Source organism: Suricata suricatta, chromosome 5 (genome assembly GCF_006229205.1).
Source record: "Suricata suricatta isolate VVHF042 chromosome 5, meerkat_22Aug2017_6uvM2_HiC, whole genome shotgun sequence".
Classification (NCBI taxonomy): domain Eukaryota; kingdom Metazoa; phylum Chordata; class Mammalia; order Carnivora; family Herpestidae; genus Suricata; species Suricata suricatta.
In genome coordinates this window covers 12,675,120-12,695,069 of record NC_043704.1, presented here as the reverse complement: position 1 = coordinate 12,695,069, position 19,950 = coordinate 12,675,120, and the positions used below count along the sequence as shown (strand labels likewise).

The 19,950-nt window shown below is 45.9% G+C and overlaps 1 protein-coding gene across 1 annotated transcript in view; it reads left to right on the top strand.

The window, feature by feature from the left end:
* Nucleotides 1–19,661, top strand: part of ITSN1 (intersectin 1) — a 147,321-nt gene extending 127,660 nt beyond the window's left edge. Inside the window, exons 30-38 of the mRNA XM_029939017.1 lie at nt 859–1,042; nt 2,974–3,072; nt 8,460–8,627; nt 12,848–13,060; nt 14,087–14,208; nt 15,516–15,598; nt 15,913–15,996; nt 16,514–16,687; nt 19,141–19,661. Coding sequence (XP_029794877.1) covers nt 859–1,042; nt 2,974–3,072; nt 8,460–8,627; nt 12,848–13,060; nt 14,087–14,208; nt 15,516–15,598; nt 15,913–15,996; nt 16,514–16,687; nt 19,141–19,289 — 1,276 coding nt within the window. The 3' untranslated portion in view covers nt 19,290–19,661. The remainder of the gene's footprint in view (nt 1–858; nt 1,043–2,973; nt 3,073–8,459; nt 8,628–12,847; nt 13,061–14,086; nt 14,209–15,515; nt 15,599–15,912; nt 15,997–16,513; nt 16,688–19,140) is intronic.
* Nucleotides 19,662–19,950: the final 289 nt, after the last annotated feature.

The following is a 19,950-nucleotide window of genomic DNA, read 5'->3' as shown; positions in this document are numbered from 1 at the left end:
GCTGGGTAGAAGCCCAGTGATATATCCTCTAGAGGCTGGTGTTAGGAGTTCTCAAATTGGAGTTGGAAGGTTGGGATGCACAGTCTTGGCTTTCATGACCCTGAACACTCAGACTGCAGCTGGACCCTGGAACAAACCCTTCCCAGTCCTATCAGTCTCTTCTCAGCCTCCAGGACATGAATTGTTTGGGCTCATTGGTCCATTATCATATAAACAGGTTTCTCTTTTCAGAACTCGTAATCTAGTCAACTTCAAATTAGCCACAGCAATGAAGCAGCAAATGGTACAGATAGTCCAGACCATCATTTATACCTGACTTTGGTGAACATAATGGGATTCTTTTTCTGTGGCAGTTGGTTTTTACCATGTTAAATACATTCTGTTCAGTCTGAAAATGAGCCTCCATGTCCCTTGGCAACAGTAGCCTCCCTTGAGTGGCCCTGGCCCGGAAACAGACTCGGCGTGGGGGCCACCGTAGCCTGGGACTTGCACTGCAGATAATCCATAAAGTGAGACATTGACACAGAGATCCCGAGTTACTAAATAACTGATTCTATATTTCTCCACGAGAATAAAATTACTTTTCACACTGACTTGTTCAGCAAAGATTTCTTCGAAAAGCTTTTATTCTGAAGAACCGGCAAACAGCCCATCATGCCAGAGAAAAGTGCCCCAGTGATACCTCTCCTATAGCACTAGACTCATTTCTTCTCTGTTCCTTGTCTCCCGAGTAGATCCTTTAGTGGCCCTGGGTTTGTGCCTCTCACACACGTTCTGTTCCCATACAACCTAGAAGCGCACCGTGCCGCCGTCGGCTAAGGGTAAAGGCGGGGACTCACTTCTCACGTTCCCGTGCAGAGCGCTGAGAGTCCGCAAGAAGATGTCAGGGGAGAAGATGCCTGTGAAGATGGTCGGCGACATCCTGACCGCCCAGCTGCCGCACATGCAGCCCTACATCCGCTTCTGCAGCTGCCAGCTCAACGGGGCTGCCCTGATCCAGCAGAAGACGGACGAGGCCCCGGACTTCAAGGAGTTTGTCAAAGTAAGGAGCCCAGGCTGAGCCGAGCCCCGGCCCCTGAGTGGCTGATGAGGAACGAATTCAAGCCTGCAAGCTCACTCCTGCTAAAAGTCAACAGGACCCAGGTCTTGGCAGAGCTATGGGGGCTGACGGTGGCTGACACCTGCGGCTGTGACCCACGGGGTGGGCATGGGGAGGAGGGGCCAGTCCTGCACCCGGAAGCTCTGATCCGTGGTCCAGGGGTGTTGGTGGTGTTATTTGGATGCAGCTTTAAATCTTCCATCTCATTTGTCAGGCCCAGCAGGGCTGGCGCCCCTCTGGTTTCCTATTCTGTTTGGCTTGAGCACCCCAGTTCTTTGCTGCAGAGTGAATGGCCAAGAATCCCAAAGGACCCTTTGTTCCTTTTCCAGTTGGTTCTTATTGATGGCCTCAAGCTCTAAAAAGCCCGCGGGGGGTGACAGTGAGATACAGGACCTCTACCTTGGGGATAGGGGGTCTCTAGAGCCATGTGTCCACCAAGAGACATCTGGGGAGGTTGACCCTGTGCTGCTGGAGGCCCTAGACCCTGGGACTTGGCATTGACCAGCATGGGTCCCTGCTGGCCCCAGTGGCCCATACAAATAGCACCCACATCTCCCAGAGAAAAAACATAGGAAGAGAATCAAATAGCCTCTGCTAAATAGCTACATTTTAGGGAACAGACTAATAACACTAATGGCAGGCTTATCTTTGTACCTCATGCATTTGGGGGCAGACCATTCCCTCCGGCCCAGTAATCATGTTTGTGGAATCATCGTTCTGAGGTACAAGGGTGTTCCCTGCCTGACCATTGCATCACATAATGTTTGTTCTTTCTTTTCCCCCTGGTGTTTCTCAACATGAAATTCTTTGGTTTGCTATCCAGTGAATGGGAGCATTCTAAAGTCATTCGAAGGGGAGAAATATCGGTAAGAAGTAGGCTCAGGGTCATCTAGAGACTGGAGAGCAGCTCCTGGGCCACCTGGGGTTTCAGCCAAGGGCCAGTCCTCCCTGGGCACCAGGCAAGATGAATTCATCACCAGATGCACTTGAATTTGAGGAAAATGCCTACACCACCCAGGGCGGGGTGCCTATTTCCCCTCCCTCAGCCCCTCCCCTCGCCTCATCCCTGAGGGGATTTGACATGCCCTTGCCAGGTGAGAGGTGTTCCTGCAGTGATGATGTCCACGGCCGGAGCAGATTCAGACACGGACGGCTCCTGGGACTGGGGGCCCTGGTCATGGCAGCCACCCATTTCTAAGGCTTTGTTAAACCTGACCAATGCCTTTGAGAGCTGAGTCACCACATAATCCCCATGATTTATGGATAGCATCATCTTTTGGGGGCAAAAGAACTCTTTCCTCCAGTTGGGTTGACAAAAGGGACAGGGGGTCTAGGGTGGGGACAACCTTCAGGCCTTGAGATTGTAGTCCTAACTCCTCATGTCTCAGCTCCACTGTCCCTGCCTGCCTGGGGCTCCCACAGGGGCGTGCAGGCTGCACCCGGACCAGACAATGAAATTCAGCCCTTGTGTCATCTCTGAGACTTAAGGGGAATTTTTATTCTAATTCTACAGTCTTTTGTCTCTTCTTATTCCTGGGACTGTTACAGAGCTCTGGCAGATATCCAGAAGAAGTATTCTCTGTAAAGTCAGAATCTTATCTCTATAAGGGGGACTGTATGTCCCAGGGAGGGTGTGCGGAATGTGGAGGGCAGAGTGGCTGAGTCACGTCTCCTGGTCTCCAGTCTCCATCTGGAAAGTGCCTCATCCTGGACCAGGATAATGAGTCCGGCCCTTCCAACTCCAGGGTCCTCAGCTCTGGTGCAGATAAATGAGGCAATGCGATGGGCGGGGAGTCCTAAATAACACCAACGTCGATGTCACTGACTAGATTTTGCAGATTTCTTTCATTTCCTTAAAACGTTTCTCATTTCAGAGACTGGCAATGGACCCTCGTTGTAAAGGGATGCCGCTCTCTAGTTTTATACTGAAGCCTATGCAGCGAGTAACGAGATACCCACTGATCATTAAAAATGTAAGTAGCCGTCTCGCCTTTTCAAGCAGAAGAATGCTCGCTCAGCGTTTCGGGGCCCCGGGGTCACGGGCAAGCCCCCAGCCCATGCCCCTGGGATCTGTTGTATAGAATCACACACCAACAGGATGTTGGAAGCATCTGCTTGGTAACGCAGACAGAAAAGCTGTTTATTGTGAAAAGAGCTAATAATATACAGTCTTCAGCTGTGTGATCAAGTGGCTTTTACCTTATAAGTTGGAAAAAGGGAGCTCAGTTCTTGGTTCTTTTCCTAAGAGAAGTGCAATGCCTTCATGCCTCTATTTTCCTACCAAGAAGAAGAAAGAAACGTAATGCCGACCACCCATCTTCTGGAAGCCATTGTGAAGCCGTCTTACAAGTTCTCCATCTGTAATTCGAGGGAGCAGACTCAGACATCCTCTAAGCCTGTGATTATAAAACCACAAGGGGCTAGCTCCTGGAGAGAGGTTTCAGATCTGGTTCCGTTTAGTGGAGACTTTCGACACCCAGATCTGGGCACTGGTGTGCTCATTGCTACTGGCGTGTCATTGACGTTTGGCTCTCTCAGCGGTAGAGTTGGAAATATATCTATGTATTATATTCATACACACATACATATATGTAAGTGTACACACATACACTTATATTTATTTCTATATCAATCCATGCATATAAAAATGCATTATTAAAACCCATGAGTTCACACGAATACCTCCTGTCCTAATCTTAAGTTACAGAATGTATTCTAGCCTTCCCCCTTTCTATACTTACAACTTTTCTATGAGAAACCTGCCTCTCATTATCCTCAATATGTTTACTAATTTCTAAATTTACAACATTTCATTTAAATGTAAAAGAAATACATCAGACTGTATGTCCCTAAAAATTTTCTAGAACAATCCATGTCCATAAAATCCTCAGTTCATTAAATTATAAAAACCACGGCCTTGTCAATAAGCAGATGAAGAAAATGACGTCCTGAGTAGTCACTGGATGCAGGAAAAATGGAGGGCAACACTTCTTGCCTTCCTTAAAAAACTCTACTTTAAATATAATTTTATTTTATTTTTAAAAATATAATTTATTGTCAAGTTGGCTTACATACAACACCCAGTGCTCATCCCAACAAGTGCCCGTCACCCATTTTCCCTCTCCCCTGCCCAACCACCTTCAGTTTGCTCTCTGTATTTAAGTCTCTTGTGGTTTGCCTCCCGCTTCTCTGTAACTGTTTTCCCCCGTCCCTCCCCCATGGTCTTCTGTTAAGCTTCTCAAGATCCACATCGGAGTGGAAACATATGATATCTGTCCTTCTCTGACTGACTTATTTCACTCAGCATAATACCTTCGAGTTCCATCCGTGTTGCTGCAAAATATATTTACTAATTTGCTCAAACCCCATATAGTAACACACCTCCCTCCCGTCTCCTCAGTTCAACCCCACTGTGGCCACCTTGGCTGAATTAAATGATTAGATTGGAAGCAGGCTTTTGACCTACTGTTTCCTCTCTTCCAACTTGACAGTTACTATTTAATTAGCTCAATACTTCTCTTTACCTCCCCCAATATTTAATTGCACATTGGATTAGAAACAAGCTTTTAAAATAGGTGTTGTAGACCCAGCCAGTGGGGAAAGGGAGACAAAAACAAGAAAAGAACTGAGAGTCATAACTATTAAAAAGGAAAAAACAAATTATCATCATTTGCAGAAACGGGCTTGCTGCCCTTTAAAGGACCCAAGAATGAACTGTAAAATAGTGGAGCTATGAAGAGATTTTTTTAACGTAGCCAGTTATAAGATGCATATAAAAAACCATTGAAGTACTAAGATGAAATATTTGTTATGATACTGAGGTGGAGAAATTCTTCGCATGGCACTAAGAACAGAAATATAAAGGATTTAGAGTTGCAGCAACTTAAAAAAATATTTTATTCTAGATATTCACTAAGTAGAGCAAATAAATTGTGGTAGATCCGTACTATGAAAATATTTTTAAAAATAGAGACTTCTATGATTTAACATGGAATGACATCCAGAAAATGCTATTAAGTTAAAAAAAAAAAAAAAAGAGAATGGGGCACCTGGGTGGCTGACTCCTGATCTCAACTCAGGTCTTGGTCTCGGGGTTGTGAGTTCAGGTCCCACATTGGGCTCCACACTGGGCAGTAAGACTATTTAAAACAAAGCAAAGCAAAACAAAACACCACCTTTCATTAGCAATCCTACAGTGTGGTTCATTTTGCAGAACAGAGGAAGAAGTCTATGTGTGATTATTAAATATATGCAGAGCATCCAAAAGTAGTTAAAGGGATGCCCTTCAGTCTTTGGCATGGTTATCTCTTGGGTAGGATAGTGAAAGGGAACTTTCACGTTTTTTCTTCTTGTTTCTTACACGTATGTACTTCTATATTGTTTGAATCTTTCATATCAAGAGTGTGTCGATATATTATTTATAACAATATTTTTCTTAAAAATTTCTGTGACAAAATATAATGAACAACACTGAAAGTCAAATGACAGCTGGAACCTGGGTAACACACTTCAGACTGTATGTAAGTAGGCACTGAAATATACATAGATTTCCTATCCCTATCTATGTATTTATCTATGTATCTATCTGTATTCTGTGTGAGGCAACTTACAGCTCAAAGAGAAAAAGATAAATATGCCAGTGGGGAAATAGGTAAAATATACAGCTAGATGTTTCTGAGAGGCAGTGCAGAGTAGTAGTAAGGAACGCATAGTCAGAGTCAGGCTGCTTGGGTTTGAATCTCAGTACTACTGCTGCGTACCCTTAGGTTAAGTTACTTAACCTCTCTGGGCGTCTATTTCCTTATCTGTAAATTAGGGACACTAATATTTTGTAATTTTTAATTTTATTTTTTAAATTTTTTAAAAAATGTTTTTTATTTATTTTTGAGAAGGGGAGGGTCAGAGAGAGAAGGAGACACAGAATCCAAAGATGGCTTCAGGCTTTGAGCTGTGAGCACAGAGCCCAATGCAGGGCTCAAACCCATGAACCGTGAGATCATGACCTGAGCCGAAGCTGGACGCTTAACCGACTGAGCTACCCAGGCGCCCCAGTTAGGGACACTAATAGTACCTGCTGCAAAGAGTTGTGAGAATTAACCGAGTTAGTATAGGTAAATGTACGAAAAGTTTAAATTAACTAGTCATAAAAGAGATGTGTGGCCAAACAAGAAAATACCTTGCTTTTGTCTTGCTAGATAGACATATATTGAAAAGATTGCAGTTACCAGTGGTGACAAAGATGCTGGTTGAAGGTAAAGTGGTTCAGGCTTTTGGAAGGTGTTGGACAGACAAACTGCACATTCTCCTTGGCTCAACACTTCCACCTCTAGGAATTCAGTCGAAAAAAATATTGAAAAATTAGAGACAACGTGAATTTTTATGGGAAGGAAACTATTTAAATGCCTGGTAAGTTCATCCTTACAATGATACACCATAGAATCCTTAAAAATGATAACATAGGTCCACAGGAATAGACATCAAATGATATTACATAACTGCTATTAAGTGGGGAAAAAACCGTGCAAAATGGTTCAGTGTAGTATGGTAGTATGATTCGATTTTTTATTTTCTTTTTTTTTTTAAATGTTTTTAATTTATTTTTGAGAGACAGAGAGAGACAGTGCGATCAGGGGAGGGTCAGAGAGAGAGGAAGATATAGAATCTGAAGCAGGCTCCAGGCTCTAAGCTAGCTGTCAGCACAGAGCCCGATGCAGGGCTTGAACCCACGCACCATGAGATCATGACCTGAGCTGAAACTGGATGCGTAACCGACTGAGCCACCCAGGCGCCCCACAATTTTTTATTTTCTAAAAGTGTGTGTGTGTGTGTGTGTGTGTGTGTGTGTGTGTGTGTAGGCAGAGTATGTAACTAATACACATCTCTGGATGAGGAGATTATGGGTGATTTTTAGATTCATTATAACTTGCTGAATTTTCTGAATTTTGAATATTGTACAATATTACTATTACAATTAGAAAAATCAATAAGCCTGTTTTCACTTTGAAACAAAACAAAGCAAACGGTTAGAACTAATAAATAAGTTCCGTGAAATTGCAGGATATAAAATCAATACACAAATACACAAAATCTGTTGCATTTCTGTACATTAATAATGAACTATTGGAAAGAGAAATTACGGAAACAGTCTCATTTACAATTTCATCAAAAAGAATAAAACAAGAATAAATTTAACCAAGAAATTGAAAGATTTGTGTATTGAAAACCATAAGACATAGTGAAAGAAATTATAGAAGACACAAATAAACAGAAAGATATTTCATGCTCATGAATTAGAAGAATTAATGTAGTTAAAATGTCCATTCTCCCCATAGCAACATACAGATTCAGTCCAATCCATTCAAAATTCCAATGACATTTTTCAGAAATAGAACAATCCTAAAATTTGTTTGGAACCATAAAAGACCCAAATAGCCAAAGCAATCTGGAGGAAGAAAAACAAAGCTGAAGGCATCACACTCCCTGATGGAAAACTATATTACAAACCTATAATAATTAAAACAGTATGGTACTAGCATTAAAAACAGATACATAGATCAGTGGAACAGAATAGAGAGCCCAGAAATAAGCCCATGCATATATGGTCAATTCGTTTATAATAAAGGAGCCAAGAATATATAACAGAGGAAGGACAATCTGTATGATAAATGGTGTGTGTGTGTGGGGGGGTACACCAGAGTGGCTAGGTCAGCCACTTGTATTTGGACAAGGCCTTGATAGGTACACCAAATGGTAATGGTTCTTATTTACTGAGCACCTCCTAAGGGCCTTTTCAAAGTACTTTACTGTATCAAATCATTTAGTCTTCCTTATAAAGGAGGTGCTGTTAGCATCCCCACTTTTCATATGAGGAAACTGAGGCTCAGAATATTTGTGGGACTGACCCATAGCCTGCTGGTCGATTGCAAAGCAGAGATTTTAATGCAGGAGGTGTAGCTCTCGGATGGCACTCTTAGCCGCTGGCCTTGAAGGTTCTGCCCAGAAAAAGGCACATTTGCTCAGACGCACCCCTTTGCACACTGGTCCAGAGGCGCGCAGATTCCCGCAGCTGTGCGTGGACCCTGGGAAAGAGCTGTTTTCTAGGGAGAAATCCAAGCAGGGTGCATAATGCTGCAGCCACTGCTCTCCTCATACCCAAGTAAACATAGTGTGGCACCCCTGCCAACAGGGAGTGGCCATCCTGCTCACGTCATCGCTGCAGTTGGGTGCTCAGAGTGAGGTTTCTCCTGTGGGCACCCATCAGGAAAGGTCTGGGCCTTCCTCTGCGGGGCCCCCCCCGGGACAGTGAACCCCAGGTGCACCTGCCCTGCCTGAGGCTGCTGTCTTCTGTCCTCCCGTGTAGATCCTGGAAAACACTCCTGAAAACCACCCTGACCACAGCCACTTGAAGCACGCCCTGGAGAAAGCGGAGGAGCTGTGCTCCCAGGTGAACGAAGGGGTGCGGGAGAAGGAGAATTCCGACCGGCTGGAGTGGATCCAGGGCCACGTGCAGTGTGAAGGCCTGTCCGAGGTAGCTGCCATCGGGCTGGGACCCGGGCTTCCCTCCCGCTGGGCCTCAGCGGCGGGAAAGATTGTGAACTGTCCTTTCCAGGCCACAGCGTGCCTGGTCTGTCTCCAGCGGCCTCTCACCTGCTCTTGAACCTGTTCCGCTGACTTTTAAAATTTCATTTTCGGCCATTGTATTTATGTCGTCGAGTCTGCTGGTTCCTTTCCTGTGTCTTGTTCTTGCATGAGTGGCCATGCTTTGCATTTTTTTTCTGAACACATTTTAAACATATTCCTGCATGTCTCACATCAGAGGATTGTAATATCTACAGGTATGGATCTCACTCCCGTCTGCTGTTTCTGCTAGCTGTCACTGCGCATGCCTGCTTCTCTGTATGTACTGTGATTTTTGAATGGAAGTTCAGTGTTTCTTGGAGCTTTATCTGTGGGAACTTGGAGCTCTGAAGTTGCATTACTCCTGAGAAAACTGCTACCAGGATCACCCTAAATTTCACGTAGAGGGATTTTTGGATCCCACTAGCATGTGAATGGTGGTTGTGAACATGTACGGGGGCTGCTCAGTGGCTGCACATTCTCAGGGGCAGTTTTTTCATTCCACTTACACCAAGGTCAAAGACAAGCAAGTCTTCATGTTCATCTCTGCTGTGCTTGAGTTCCCTCATGGTCCTTCCACTGTGGGCCAGCTTTTGGTGGGGCTCTCCCGTTAGATCCCTCAGCTCAATGGGCCCTGGAAACATTGCTTGTCTCCTGCGACCCACATGACCTTTGAAGCTCAAGGTCACCAGATTCAAGAGAGGCTCTCAGGGCTAAAGCTGGCTTTGGGTTTTATCTTCTGGGATTCACACTTTCATTCTGTTTTTGGCCTCTACACATTTTTTTTTTACTTTTTTAAAAAACATTTTTTATCACTTTGCTTGCATTGCAAAAGTGAATTTTTATATTCTACTCAGTGTTTTTAAATTTTCACTGGATATGTCAGCATAGTCCACCAATATTGGCGAAACAGAAGTTTCTCTTCTAATATTTAATTATTTTCTTGTCTCCTACCTTCCCCTTAGTTTAATTCATAGTTGCTGGCTTTTTTCTTCTCTCTCTCTTTCTTTGCCTCTGCATGCATGTGCGTGTGTGCACGCACACACGCACATGCATGCACACCCGCCACTCACTAGGTTTACCAAAATGCCCGGGCAGAATGTGTCCCCCTCATCCCCTCTCCCTGTGACTTCTTCCTTCTTATCCGGCTTCAAAGGCAGGCAGTGCTCCAGGAAATCCCCCGAGGAAACAGTGCTTCCTCCCTGGTTCCTTCCGTGCCTCACCTCCTTGTTGGCCGTCAGCGTAGGTGTGGGATGAGTCAACGTGCTGGGGGCAGCCCTGTGGAAAGCCAGGGGACAGGTGTAGGCCCCCATTTTGAAATTTTGTGTTGACAAGACATCCAGGGGCATTCATTTTGGTTGGTTGGCTCACTTATGCTTTTATCCATCCATTCATTTAACGAACAATTCTTTTTTTTTAAATTTTTAATGTTTTTATTTATTATTGAGACAGAGAGAAACAGAGCACAAGTTGGGGAGGGGCAGAGAAAGAGGGAGACCCAGAATCTGAAGCAGGCTCAAGGCTCTGCGCTGTCAGCACAGATGCTGGGCTTGAACCCATGAACCCACGAACCGTGAGATCACGACCTGAGCCGAAGTCGGCTGCTTAACCAACTGAGCCACCCTGGCGCCCCGTTTAATGAACATTTCTTGAACACCTGCCCATATGCTATTGCCTTAGTGTACTAAACACTAAGGACATGCAAATCACGAAGGTGTGGCTGCTCCCCTCTCTAGGGTTCTACAGCTCTACAGTGGAGAGACTACACCAGTGTTTACAACAAAACACAAGGAGTGGCGAGGCCGAGCCAGCTGCAGGTGCTGTGGGGACACATGAGGAGGAAGGGACAGTCACAGGGGGATTGAAGGAATCATCAGAGAAGGAGACGTTGGCTGGGTGTGGAAGGATGAAGATGTCTATTCAGGAAGGGATCCAGGGGTGGGGCATCTTAGTGGAGGGATGTCCTGAGCTGGGCGTCTATAGGGTGATGGGCAGTAAGGCTTTCCAGCAAGTTGAAGGCAGAGTGAGGAAAGCCTGTGTATCATTCAGAGGAGCTTTAACTTGATCCTGCAGATGGTGGATATGAATAGCCAGGCAGAAGTGCCAACGTGGCGACACGCACTTTGGAAAGGGGCCCTTCCTTGTGTCCACAGCTGCTATCGGATGGACTCCGGGAAGCCTGGGTCTTCATCTATAATCATGAAGCAAAAATAAGCTCTTCTCATTTGAGTTTTGTGGCTTCTGTGCCCTCTTTGAAATAGGCTATTGTCCTTCCTTATTGGCTGCTCTTACCTCGCTGTTTGACACCAGCTTCCGTCTTGTCTGTATGGTGTCCACCGTACAATCATGGAAAAGGGGCATGTTGTCTTCCGTTGTTTCCTGGACCATATCTGGGCTCAGACCTATGATTAAGTTTCAGATAAATACTGTCTTTGGCATTCTTGTCTTAAGATAGAGAAATGTAGGGGTGCCTGGGTGGCTTAGCTGGTGAAGTGTCCAATTTCAGATCAGGTCATGATCTCACAGTTCATGGGTTCCTGCCCTGCATTGGGCTCTTTGCTGACAGCTCAGAGCCTGGAGCCTGCTTCAGAATCTGTGTCTCTCTCTTCCTCTGTCTCTTCCCCACTCACACTCTATCTCTCTCTTTTTCAAAAATAAATAAACATTAAAAATTAAAAAAAAGAGAGAAATGTAAAGATTGTTCCCAGTTCAGTATTAGCCTGGCCAATTGGAGGCCCCAAACTTGGAGTATGAATACATGACATCACCTTTATGTGATCGAGGCTGCCCTCTCTGGATTCTTGTCTGTTCCCAAGTGCCTTGCACTGTCTTGGCAAGCCAGAAGGGCTGGGTTGCTCTCCAGGCTCCTGTTCATAGTGCAAAGGGGTAAAAACTACCCACTGAAGGCTCCCATTTGGGTGTCATCTTCAGTCTTTTGTGTTCCCTCAGAGCCCCGGTGGCCGGTTAGAGACCCTTCTCCCTCTTTGTACCCAAGAGTGGATTGGAGTGATCACTCTTCCTTGATGCCTATCGATCTCCAGTCACAGAGACACTGCTGATCCTTTCTCCCATGATGGAGGGAGATGAGTGGCCGCCACCATCTCTTGGGGGACACATGGTGTGAATTCTGTCACCTCTTCACAAATGCTCTTCTCAGGGAGACCTGTAGGGTGCATAGCTCTGGAGAGTATTGGCCTTGAAGGCTGCTAGTAGAGCATCCTCTGGGCCCAAGTGTGGGCGGTGGGGGCAGGGAGAGTCTGGCACTTGCCTGGATCATATTGCTGCCTGGGCACAGCTGTGCCTTTCCCTCTTTCAGTCTCTCACCCTGCTGCCAAGAACAAGGAGGTCTTAGTGGGGTCATTTTTCTGCCTGAGTCTCCCTCTGCCCCTTTAGAAGCCGCTCACATGAGATGATAGAGCCCAGTGGGATGACAGAGCCATGTTTTAGCAGTGCTCGGAGCCATCTCCAAGGTTTGGGATGTGGCAAGGAGAGTGTCCCCTTCACACTGGACTAGTGAACTGGAGGAGATTTAATGTGCACCAACACTGTGTGCTCTGCTGGGCTTTGAGGCATCACTTAGTGCCCTTGAGGTTTGCAGTCACCCACGTGCAAGGGGCCCGGACTCTAGTTGACCTTGGAAAGTAGCACATGGCCTGGAGAACTGTGCAGGGCGTGCTTGCTGCTTTCCACAAGCACAAGGGACCGTTTGAGCCGTGTGGGGTCATCGCTGGAGCTGGCTGATGCTCCCTCTGGGGACTCAGCCCATGCTCACTCAGGTGGGAGAGGGCCGAGAATTTTCTTCCTGCTTCCCATTTCCTAGTGAATAAAAGAGGGGCACCAACACCCTCAGACACGAGTAGACCCCTAGGGAGAAAGCAGTTGGAAGTGTACTCAAGACTCACCTGGACACTTGAAGTCCCCAGAACTGTCTTTGACTGCCTTTGACTCCTTGGCCCCGAAAGGTACTGCCTGGAGTCTGCAAAGCGGTCCTTGACTGGAGCCCACGACACACGCCCGCAGGGGCCCATCCCCCCATTCTGACAGAGCCCGAGCTGTCAGACTCAGAAACACAAAACTCAGAAAATGACCTCCCTTCACCGTGTCTCCTTTGGGTTTGTTTTCCTTTCCCAGCAACTTGTGTTCAATTCAGTGACCAATTGCTTGGGGCCACGCAAGTTTCTGCACAGTGGGAAACTCTACAAGGCCAAGAGCAACAAGGAGCTGTATGGCTTCCTCTTCAACGACTTCCTCCTGCTGACCCAGATCATAAAGCCCTTGGGCTCCTCTGGCACGGACAAAGTCTTCAGTCCCAAATCGAACCTGCAGTACAAAATGTACAAAACAGTAAGTTCGGTTCTGGATTGTGATTCTAGATTTGTGATTTCTGGATTCTGGTTTCTAGATTGTGGTCCTAGATTATGATTCTCGACTGCAATATCAGGGTTAGTGTTGGTGGGGGAAGGAGAAAGTTTCCAAAAGGGGTCAGAGTATGAGCAGGGCTGGGGGGGTGGGTTGGGGCGTAGAGGAGACAGAGGGGTGAGCCAGGGTAACTGAAGGGGTGCAGCCCTAGTCTGAGCGTTCGACTAGATTGGCAGGACATCTATGAGCTTCCAAATGGCCACTGTGGATCCTCAGACATGGGGAGTCCCACCTTGCTGGTGTGGCTCCCTGTCTAGTGTGATGCAGGAGGCATGCGTGGGGAAGCTCTGAAGTAGAGCTCCAGCACCCACCTTCCAAGCATTTCCAGACGCTCTGCCAAACTTCTCAGGGCCCCTTACCCTTTCCAGCGAAAGCCAATCTAAACAGTCAATGCGTGGAGACTTGGCCTCTGCTGTTTATTTCGTCGCTCCCACATACATGGCTGTGTTTGTGTGTCTTCATGTCCTGGGATACTGTTTTCCTAAATTTGTCTGTGTGGGGGCGTTTTTGCAGAAGAATTTCCTCTGAGGCAGCAGTTAGGGGGTAATTGTGATTGTGGGCGAAGAATAACGTACTTATGTAGATTGTCGTTAGCAAGTTTGCATGAAAGTCTTTGGAGGGAATTGGCTGGAGGTCAAGTTATAGAAGACTGTTTGCTGGTTGGGATACGCTATGGCCCAAACAGACCAGTCAGCTCGTGTTGTGATGGAGCTAAAAATACCAGCAAAATGGAAGAAGCAAAATTTCTATTTATAGTTTGCAATACATGAAAGTTGATCTCAATGCAAAATCATTATTCTAGTAGAGTTTGTTGGAAAACACACACATAAACACACTCACTCACTCAGTTTAGTTTACTAGAACATGTGCACAGAAGCTCACACATACTCATAGTTCATTGAAACACAGAGTCCCTGTCTGGTTTTTTAATGCCTATACATTATTTTTCAGCCTATTTTCCTGAATGAGGTTCTAGTAAAATTACCCACTGACCCTTCTGGAGATGAACCCATCTTCCACATCTCTCACATTGACCGAGTCTACACCCTCCGAGCCGAAAGCATAAATGAAAGGTAAGGCCTGCCACCTGCCTGGCATAGGGCACCTGGTCTCCATCAGGTGCCGGAAACATGTAGACATTTAATTAATCAGCAGGTCCCAACATTTCTTGAGTTGCAATGCCACAATCTCTTAATACTTTTCTCTAGAGCCTCTCAAACATTTAACACGTGGCGTGAATTTTTCAAAATAAAATGAATTCAAACTAATTTTGCTTGAGGATTTTTTAAGGAAATTTTCATCTTTTTTTTTTGAGATCAGTGCAGCATCTCCGGTTTCCCAAAGTTTCCTAGGTGGCCGAAACCAAGAGGAAGGTGATTTGTGGATTCATAGGACCACCCAAGCCCTACCCCATTGTCAGCTGGGCTAGCTTACCCAGATATTCTGGAACTGAGACCAGTGGGTTGTTTTGTTATTTTGCTTTCATCATGTATTCAAGGCTCTGCTCTAGAGCCAAATGAAATAGATCATTTCTGAAGGGCGAACTTGACCCAAGGCCAATGACATTCCAAAGAGCATTTGTGCCGGGCAAGAAAACTGGCCAAAGCTATCATGCATATGGGTCTCTGAAAAATGAAGGAGAAAGCATCATGCCAAGTACTTTGCCCAGAGTGTGTTTGCTTTTTCCTAGAAAGTGGTTCCCTATCTGGGAAGTGGTTTTGTTCTACTCTTGGATGGTTTAGTAAGAGAGATCCTTCTGGCCTTCTTCGGTTAGGCAAATATGGGATGCTTTTTAAAAATTAATTATATTTTTATTTTTTAAATTTACATCCACGTTAGTTAGCATAGAGTGCAATAATGATTTCAGGAGTAGAATCTATGTATAACACCCAGTGTTCATCCCAGCAAGTGCCCTCCTTAAGGCCCCTTGCCCATTGAGCCCATCCCCCCACCCACAACCCCTCCAGCAACCCTCAGTTTGTTCTCTGTATTTGAGGCTCTTAAGTTTTGTCCACCTCCATGTCTTTATAATATTTTTGCTTCCCCTTTCTGTGTTCATCTGTTTTGTAATGGGACACTTTTCAACAAGGGAGGAGAGAATCACAAGCCAACATCTCCAGGTCAGCATTTCTCTTCCATGGGGGCACCAAGGCCAAGGCAGGGCTCAAGTACATCAATAAAAATGTCGCTAATCCCTTCCTTATTAATGCTAGGAATATTTACCAGCATCATTTGACATGAAGCCAGACTTTCTTTCCCAAGCCTTTGTTGTTAAGATCAAATGAACAAAGTGGGTTCGGCCCTGGAGACTGAATTCGAACAGACCTGAAACCTTTTTCCTGACTTCTGTTTGGCACCTTTCTGTCTTTTTATTTCCAAGGACTGCCTGGGTGCAGAAAATCAAAGCTGCTTCCGAACTCTATATAGAGACTGAGAAAAAGAAGCGGGAGAAGGCGTACCTGGGTATGCGTTGCTCAGTGGCGCGGACTGGGTTTCCTGCCAAGCTGGGGCAGAGAAGCTGGGGCTCAGAATCCTTAGAGCTGGAAGATGAGCCTGGAGGTGGAGGGAGGCTGAGAAGGGATGGAAGTGGGGGAGAGGGAGGGGGGTGTAGGATGAGGGATGGAGCATAAATTCCAGGAGCCAGCAAGCCAGAGGCTAAGAGGAGAAGGTGGGGTGGGGGGGGGGCAGCTACATAAAACTGGTCTGAGGCAAACAGGATGGGAAAGGCACCAAATGTTTCAGTGAAGCGTCTTGTGTTGTTTTCCCCACCGTCACAGTCCGTTCCCAAAGGGCAACAGGTATTGGAAGGTTGATGGTGAACGTTGTTGAAGGCATTGAGCTGAAACCCTGCCGGTCGCATGGTAAGGACCTTAAATTCCCTCTAGCGTGGGTTATTGGTGGGAGCCTTTTCTGCATTCTCCCAGCCAGATTTAAGTCAAATGTGCTATTTTCATAGTCCTAAATTTCCTTCCAGAATTGGCTTTTCTAACACTTGTTAAAATCTAGAGGTTTTTTTTTTAAATTAATCCTTCTTACCATTTTGCTTTTCAGAGAGATCTGAGTGGTTGCCATTTCATAGTAGATGTGAAATAATCTGAGACTATAGAAAGGAGATGGGAAAGGCTTAATTTTAAAGTCCATTCATCTATTATTTAAGTATTATAAATATTTAAGTATTGTAACTTAACTCTGATGCTGGATTGTGGGAGTTTTTGCCCAGATTCTCTGTTTCCTGGCACTTATCGAGTGTGGCAGTGGGAGGAGGGTGGTGACCCCGAGGGACATGGAGGGAAATTGCTGCCCACTGAGGCTCTGTCCCTGCCGTGCCCAGAGGAGCCTGCAGCCAGGCGCGAGTCCAGCAGACTCTGTCCATTCTAGGAAAGAGTAACCCGTACTGTGAAGTGACCATGGGCTCCCAGTGCCACATCACCAAGACGATCCAGGACACTCTGAATCCCAAGTGGAATTCCAACTGCCAGTTCTTCATCAAAGACCTGGAGCAGGAGGTCCTCTGCATCACCGTGTTTGAGAGGGACCAGTTCTCTCCAGACGGTGAGTAGAGAGCGGCCTCCTGAGGTGCCCTTCCTCCTCTGTCATCCAGCTTTCATGGATAAATGTTATCCACCTGGGACCTTGGTGCCCAGGATTTTTTGGCTTCCCCCCAGAAAGATGAGGTTGGCACAAGGCAAGACTCAGCCTCCCCTAGGAAGTGGCCTTTAGCGATGCTGGGGCATCTCAGAGAAGGTGGACAAAGCATGCTTGGTCTAGAACAGTCCAACTGCCCTTGATAGAGACCAGACACTCATGCTTCCCAAAAGCACATGACTGCAAAAAGACTGTGCCCCAGAGTCTCAGCCCAATCCTTTAGTTCTTGGCCCAAAACCATGGTGATAATGGATGAAAGTAGCCAGTGGAGCAAGAAGAGTGTTAACCCACAACAGGTGTGTCAAGAACCAATCAGTGAGCTTTGGGTCACATGCTGGTTAATCAAAGGAATGGAACTGTGTTGGAAGCATCTTTCCTTCAACTGGCTTCCTGTTTCTGCTTTGAGCCTGGAAAAGAAGGGGTCTGGCCAAGGATTCCAAGAAATTCTTTCTCTCTTTCTCAACCAATAAAAACCAGGCAGTAAGTCTAAAGATGGCAGTCTCAACTTAATTATGTTCAAAGTAGGCTCCATGACCAACATGGGGCTTGAACTGACAACCCCGAGATTAAGAGTTGCACGCTCTGCTGACTGAGCCAGCCAGGAGCCCTTCAACTTAATGATATTCAAAGGGTATAGAGAAGCGCTAGGAGGGAGGAGCTTCTGCTCGCGTGGTCTGTATGAAGCTTGCATGGCTCCACGTGGCCTTTGCTTTTTAATACTTTTTAAAAATGTTTTCTTTATTTTTGAGAGACAGACAGAGTATTGAGCAGAGGATGGTCTGAGAGAGAAGACACAGAATGCGAAGCAGGCTCCAGGCTCTGAGCTAGCTGTCAGCACAGAGCCAGATGCAGGGCTTGAACCCATGAACCGCGAGATCATGACTTGAGCCAAAGTTGGCCACTTAACCGACTGAGCCCCCCAGGCGCCCCTGCCTTTTAATACTTTTTTATGAATTATCTCATTGGAAGTTAGGTACCTTTGGTTACTGTCTGAAGACAGGCACATAGCTGGCTAAATGTTAGAGGATGCCCAGAAAATCTCTCGAGTCTGGGCTCTTGGCTACTGTGTTTCACTGTCAGATTTTATTCTGACTGGATTTAAGGTTTGAGACTGGATTTTTGTTAGGGTCATTTTAAATGGTGAAATATCATGACACAGTGACAACTCCACCAGGGTATAAATCGAAAATCCTAGCGTTGTTCTTATATAGGAGGTTATTTCCATGAAATGAGCATAGGGGCAAAATAAAACTTGTATATGTCCACCAGAAAAAAAACTCACATCTTATTTTTTTAAATTATTTTTAAAAACTTTTTTTTTCAGTAACGTCTACACCAACATGGGGCTCAAACTCATGACCCCAAGATCAAGGGTCACATGCTCTTCTGACTGAGCCAAATGGAACCTTGAAAGAAGTCTATTTCCTGTTCAGGAATGCCTGGATCATAGTATATTTCAATAAGTAATTCTTGAATGAATACATGAAGGAATTATGTCCTGGAGGCCCATTTAGCACCATCGTGTAATTGCCTAGCATTTAAAAAATTTTCAAATATAGGGGCACCTGGCTGGCTCAGTCTGTAGAGCATGTAACTCCTCACCTCAGGGTTATGAGTTCAAGCCCCACATTGGGTGTGGAGACTACTTAAAAAAATAAATAAATAAAAAAGAGGGGTCAGCTCAGGTCTTGATCTCAGGGTTACAAAAGTTCAAGCCCCACACTGGGGCTTGCACTGGGCATAGTGCCTACTTAAAAAAAATTAAAAAACACAAATATATTCACATCTGTTCTTCTACCGGCACTCAATATTTGATAAAAAGTGGTGTTGAGGTAGTTCCGGGACGCTGTTGGAAGCCCGCAGCCCCGTGCCCTGGCCCCGCCTCCCACACCTTGCATTTGCTCTCCGGCACATGCAGGGGGTATTTTAAGGACCAGCCCTAGCTCACCATCTTTGATTTTTCTGAAAAAGAGGTGACATCACGAAGTATGCTCCTGTGACAAACCTTGGGAGATGTTCCTTTTCAATCTCTGTGCAGCTGGTTTGACATCCAATGTTGCATTGCTTCCCCCGAAGCTTAGAGCCTTTTGGAGGTCCCCAGGAGTGGGGCAAGTCACTGTCTGTGTTTTCACTTCCTTCTAGACTCACCTTCGTCCCCACCCTGGTGTCCTTTTTTTTTCTTTCCCTCCATTTAAAAATTATGTTCTGTCATTGTAGTCCATGGATTCCTGTAAACTGACCTAATTCCCTTTTGGAAGAAGGGAGGGTAAACAAGTCACTGAAAAATTCCCAATGTGCCAAATACATACCTTGAAGGTAAGGAACTCTTCCTCTGAGCAGGATATTCTTTCTCCTTTCAGATTTTTTGGGTCGGACAGAGATCCGTGTGGCTGACATCAAGAAGGACCAGGGTTCCAAGGGTCCGGTGACAAAGTGTCTCCTGCTACATGAAGTCCCCACAGGGGAGATTGTGGTCCGCTTGGACCTGCAGCTGTTTGATGAACCCTAGGGCCTGGGCCCAGCTGTGCTGGCAGAGCTCCAGCCCGAGGCAGCAGCTGCGATCTGGACGTGGGGCTGCTTTTCTAAGACCACCGTCTGATGTTCTGCCACAGGGCAAGGGGACGGTGAAGACAGACCCCTCGGAGCTTTTAGGAATAATTCTCGACAATCCTTTCCCAAAACAAGTTCCCGTTTTATGAAGCAGAACTGTGTCTTCCTTCGTCCTCACTTCAGGCCTCATCATGGCTTCTAGGGTCTTTGAAACCCCATGGTCCCCAGCTGGCTTTGGTTGGGAGTCTGGCCCATCCCTGGGCACGAGGCATGGGTCTGATGACTGTAAAATAGATTTATAAATGCAATGTCTGTATTTTTGGAGAACTCATGTAACCCTCCTATTTCTTATTTCCACCAGTCCCCAAATAGGCCCCTGGGCCCATGATGCCTAGTCCTTCATGTGTTTAGAAGTAATTATGAGGGTCTTGCCATTGCTTCAGAATCTCGTTCCCCCACTGGAACCTTATCTGTAATGCTGCCCTGGATATGATCATTTGGGGAGCTGGTCTCCAAATCAGATAGTTGGCTCGCTCTTTGAAGAGCGGGTGCATGGAAGATTCTAGTAGGTGCATTGTTAGAGCCATGCTGGTCCCCGCGGGGTCTTTTATTGATAGACG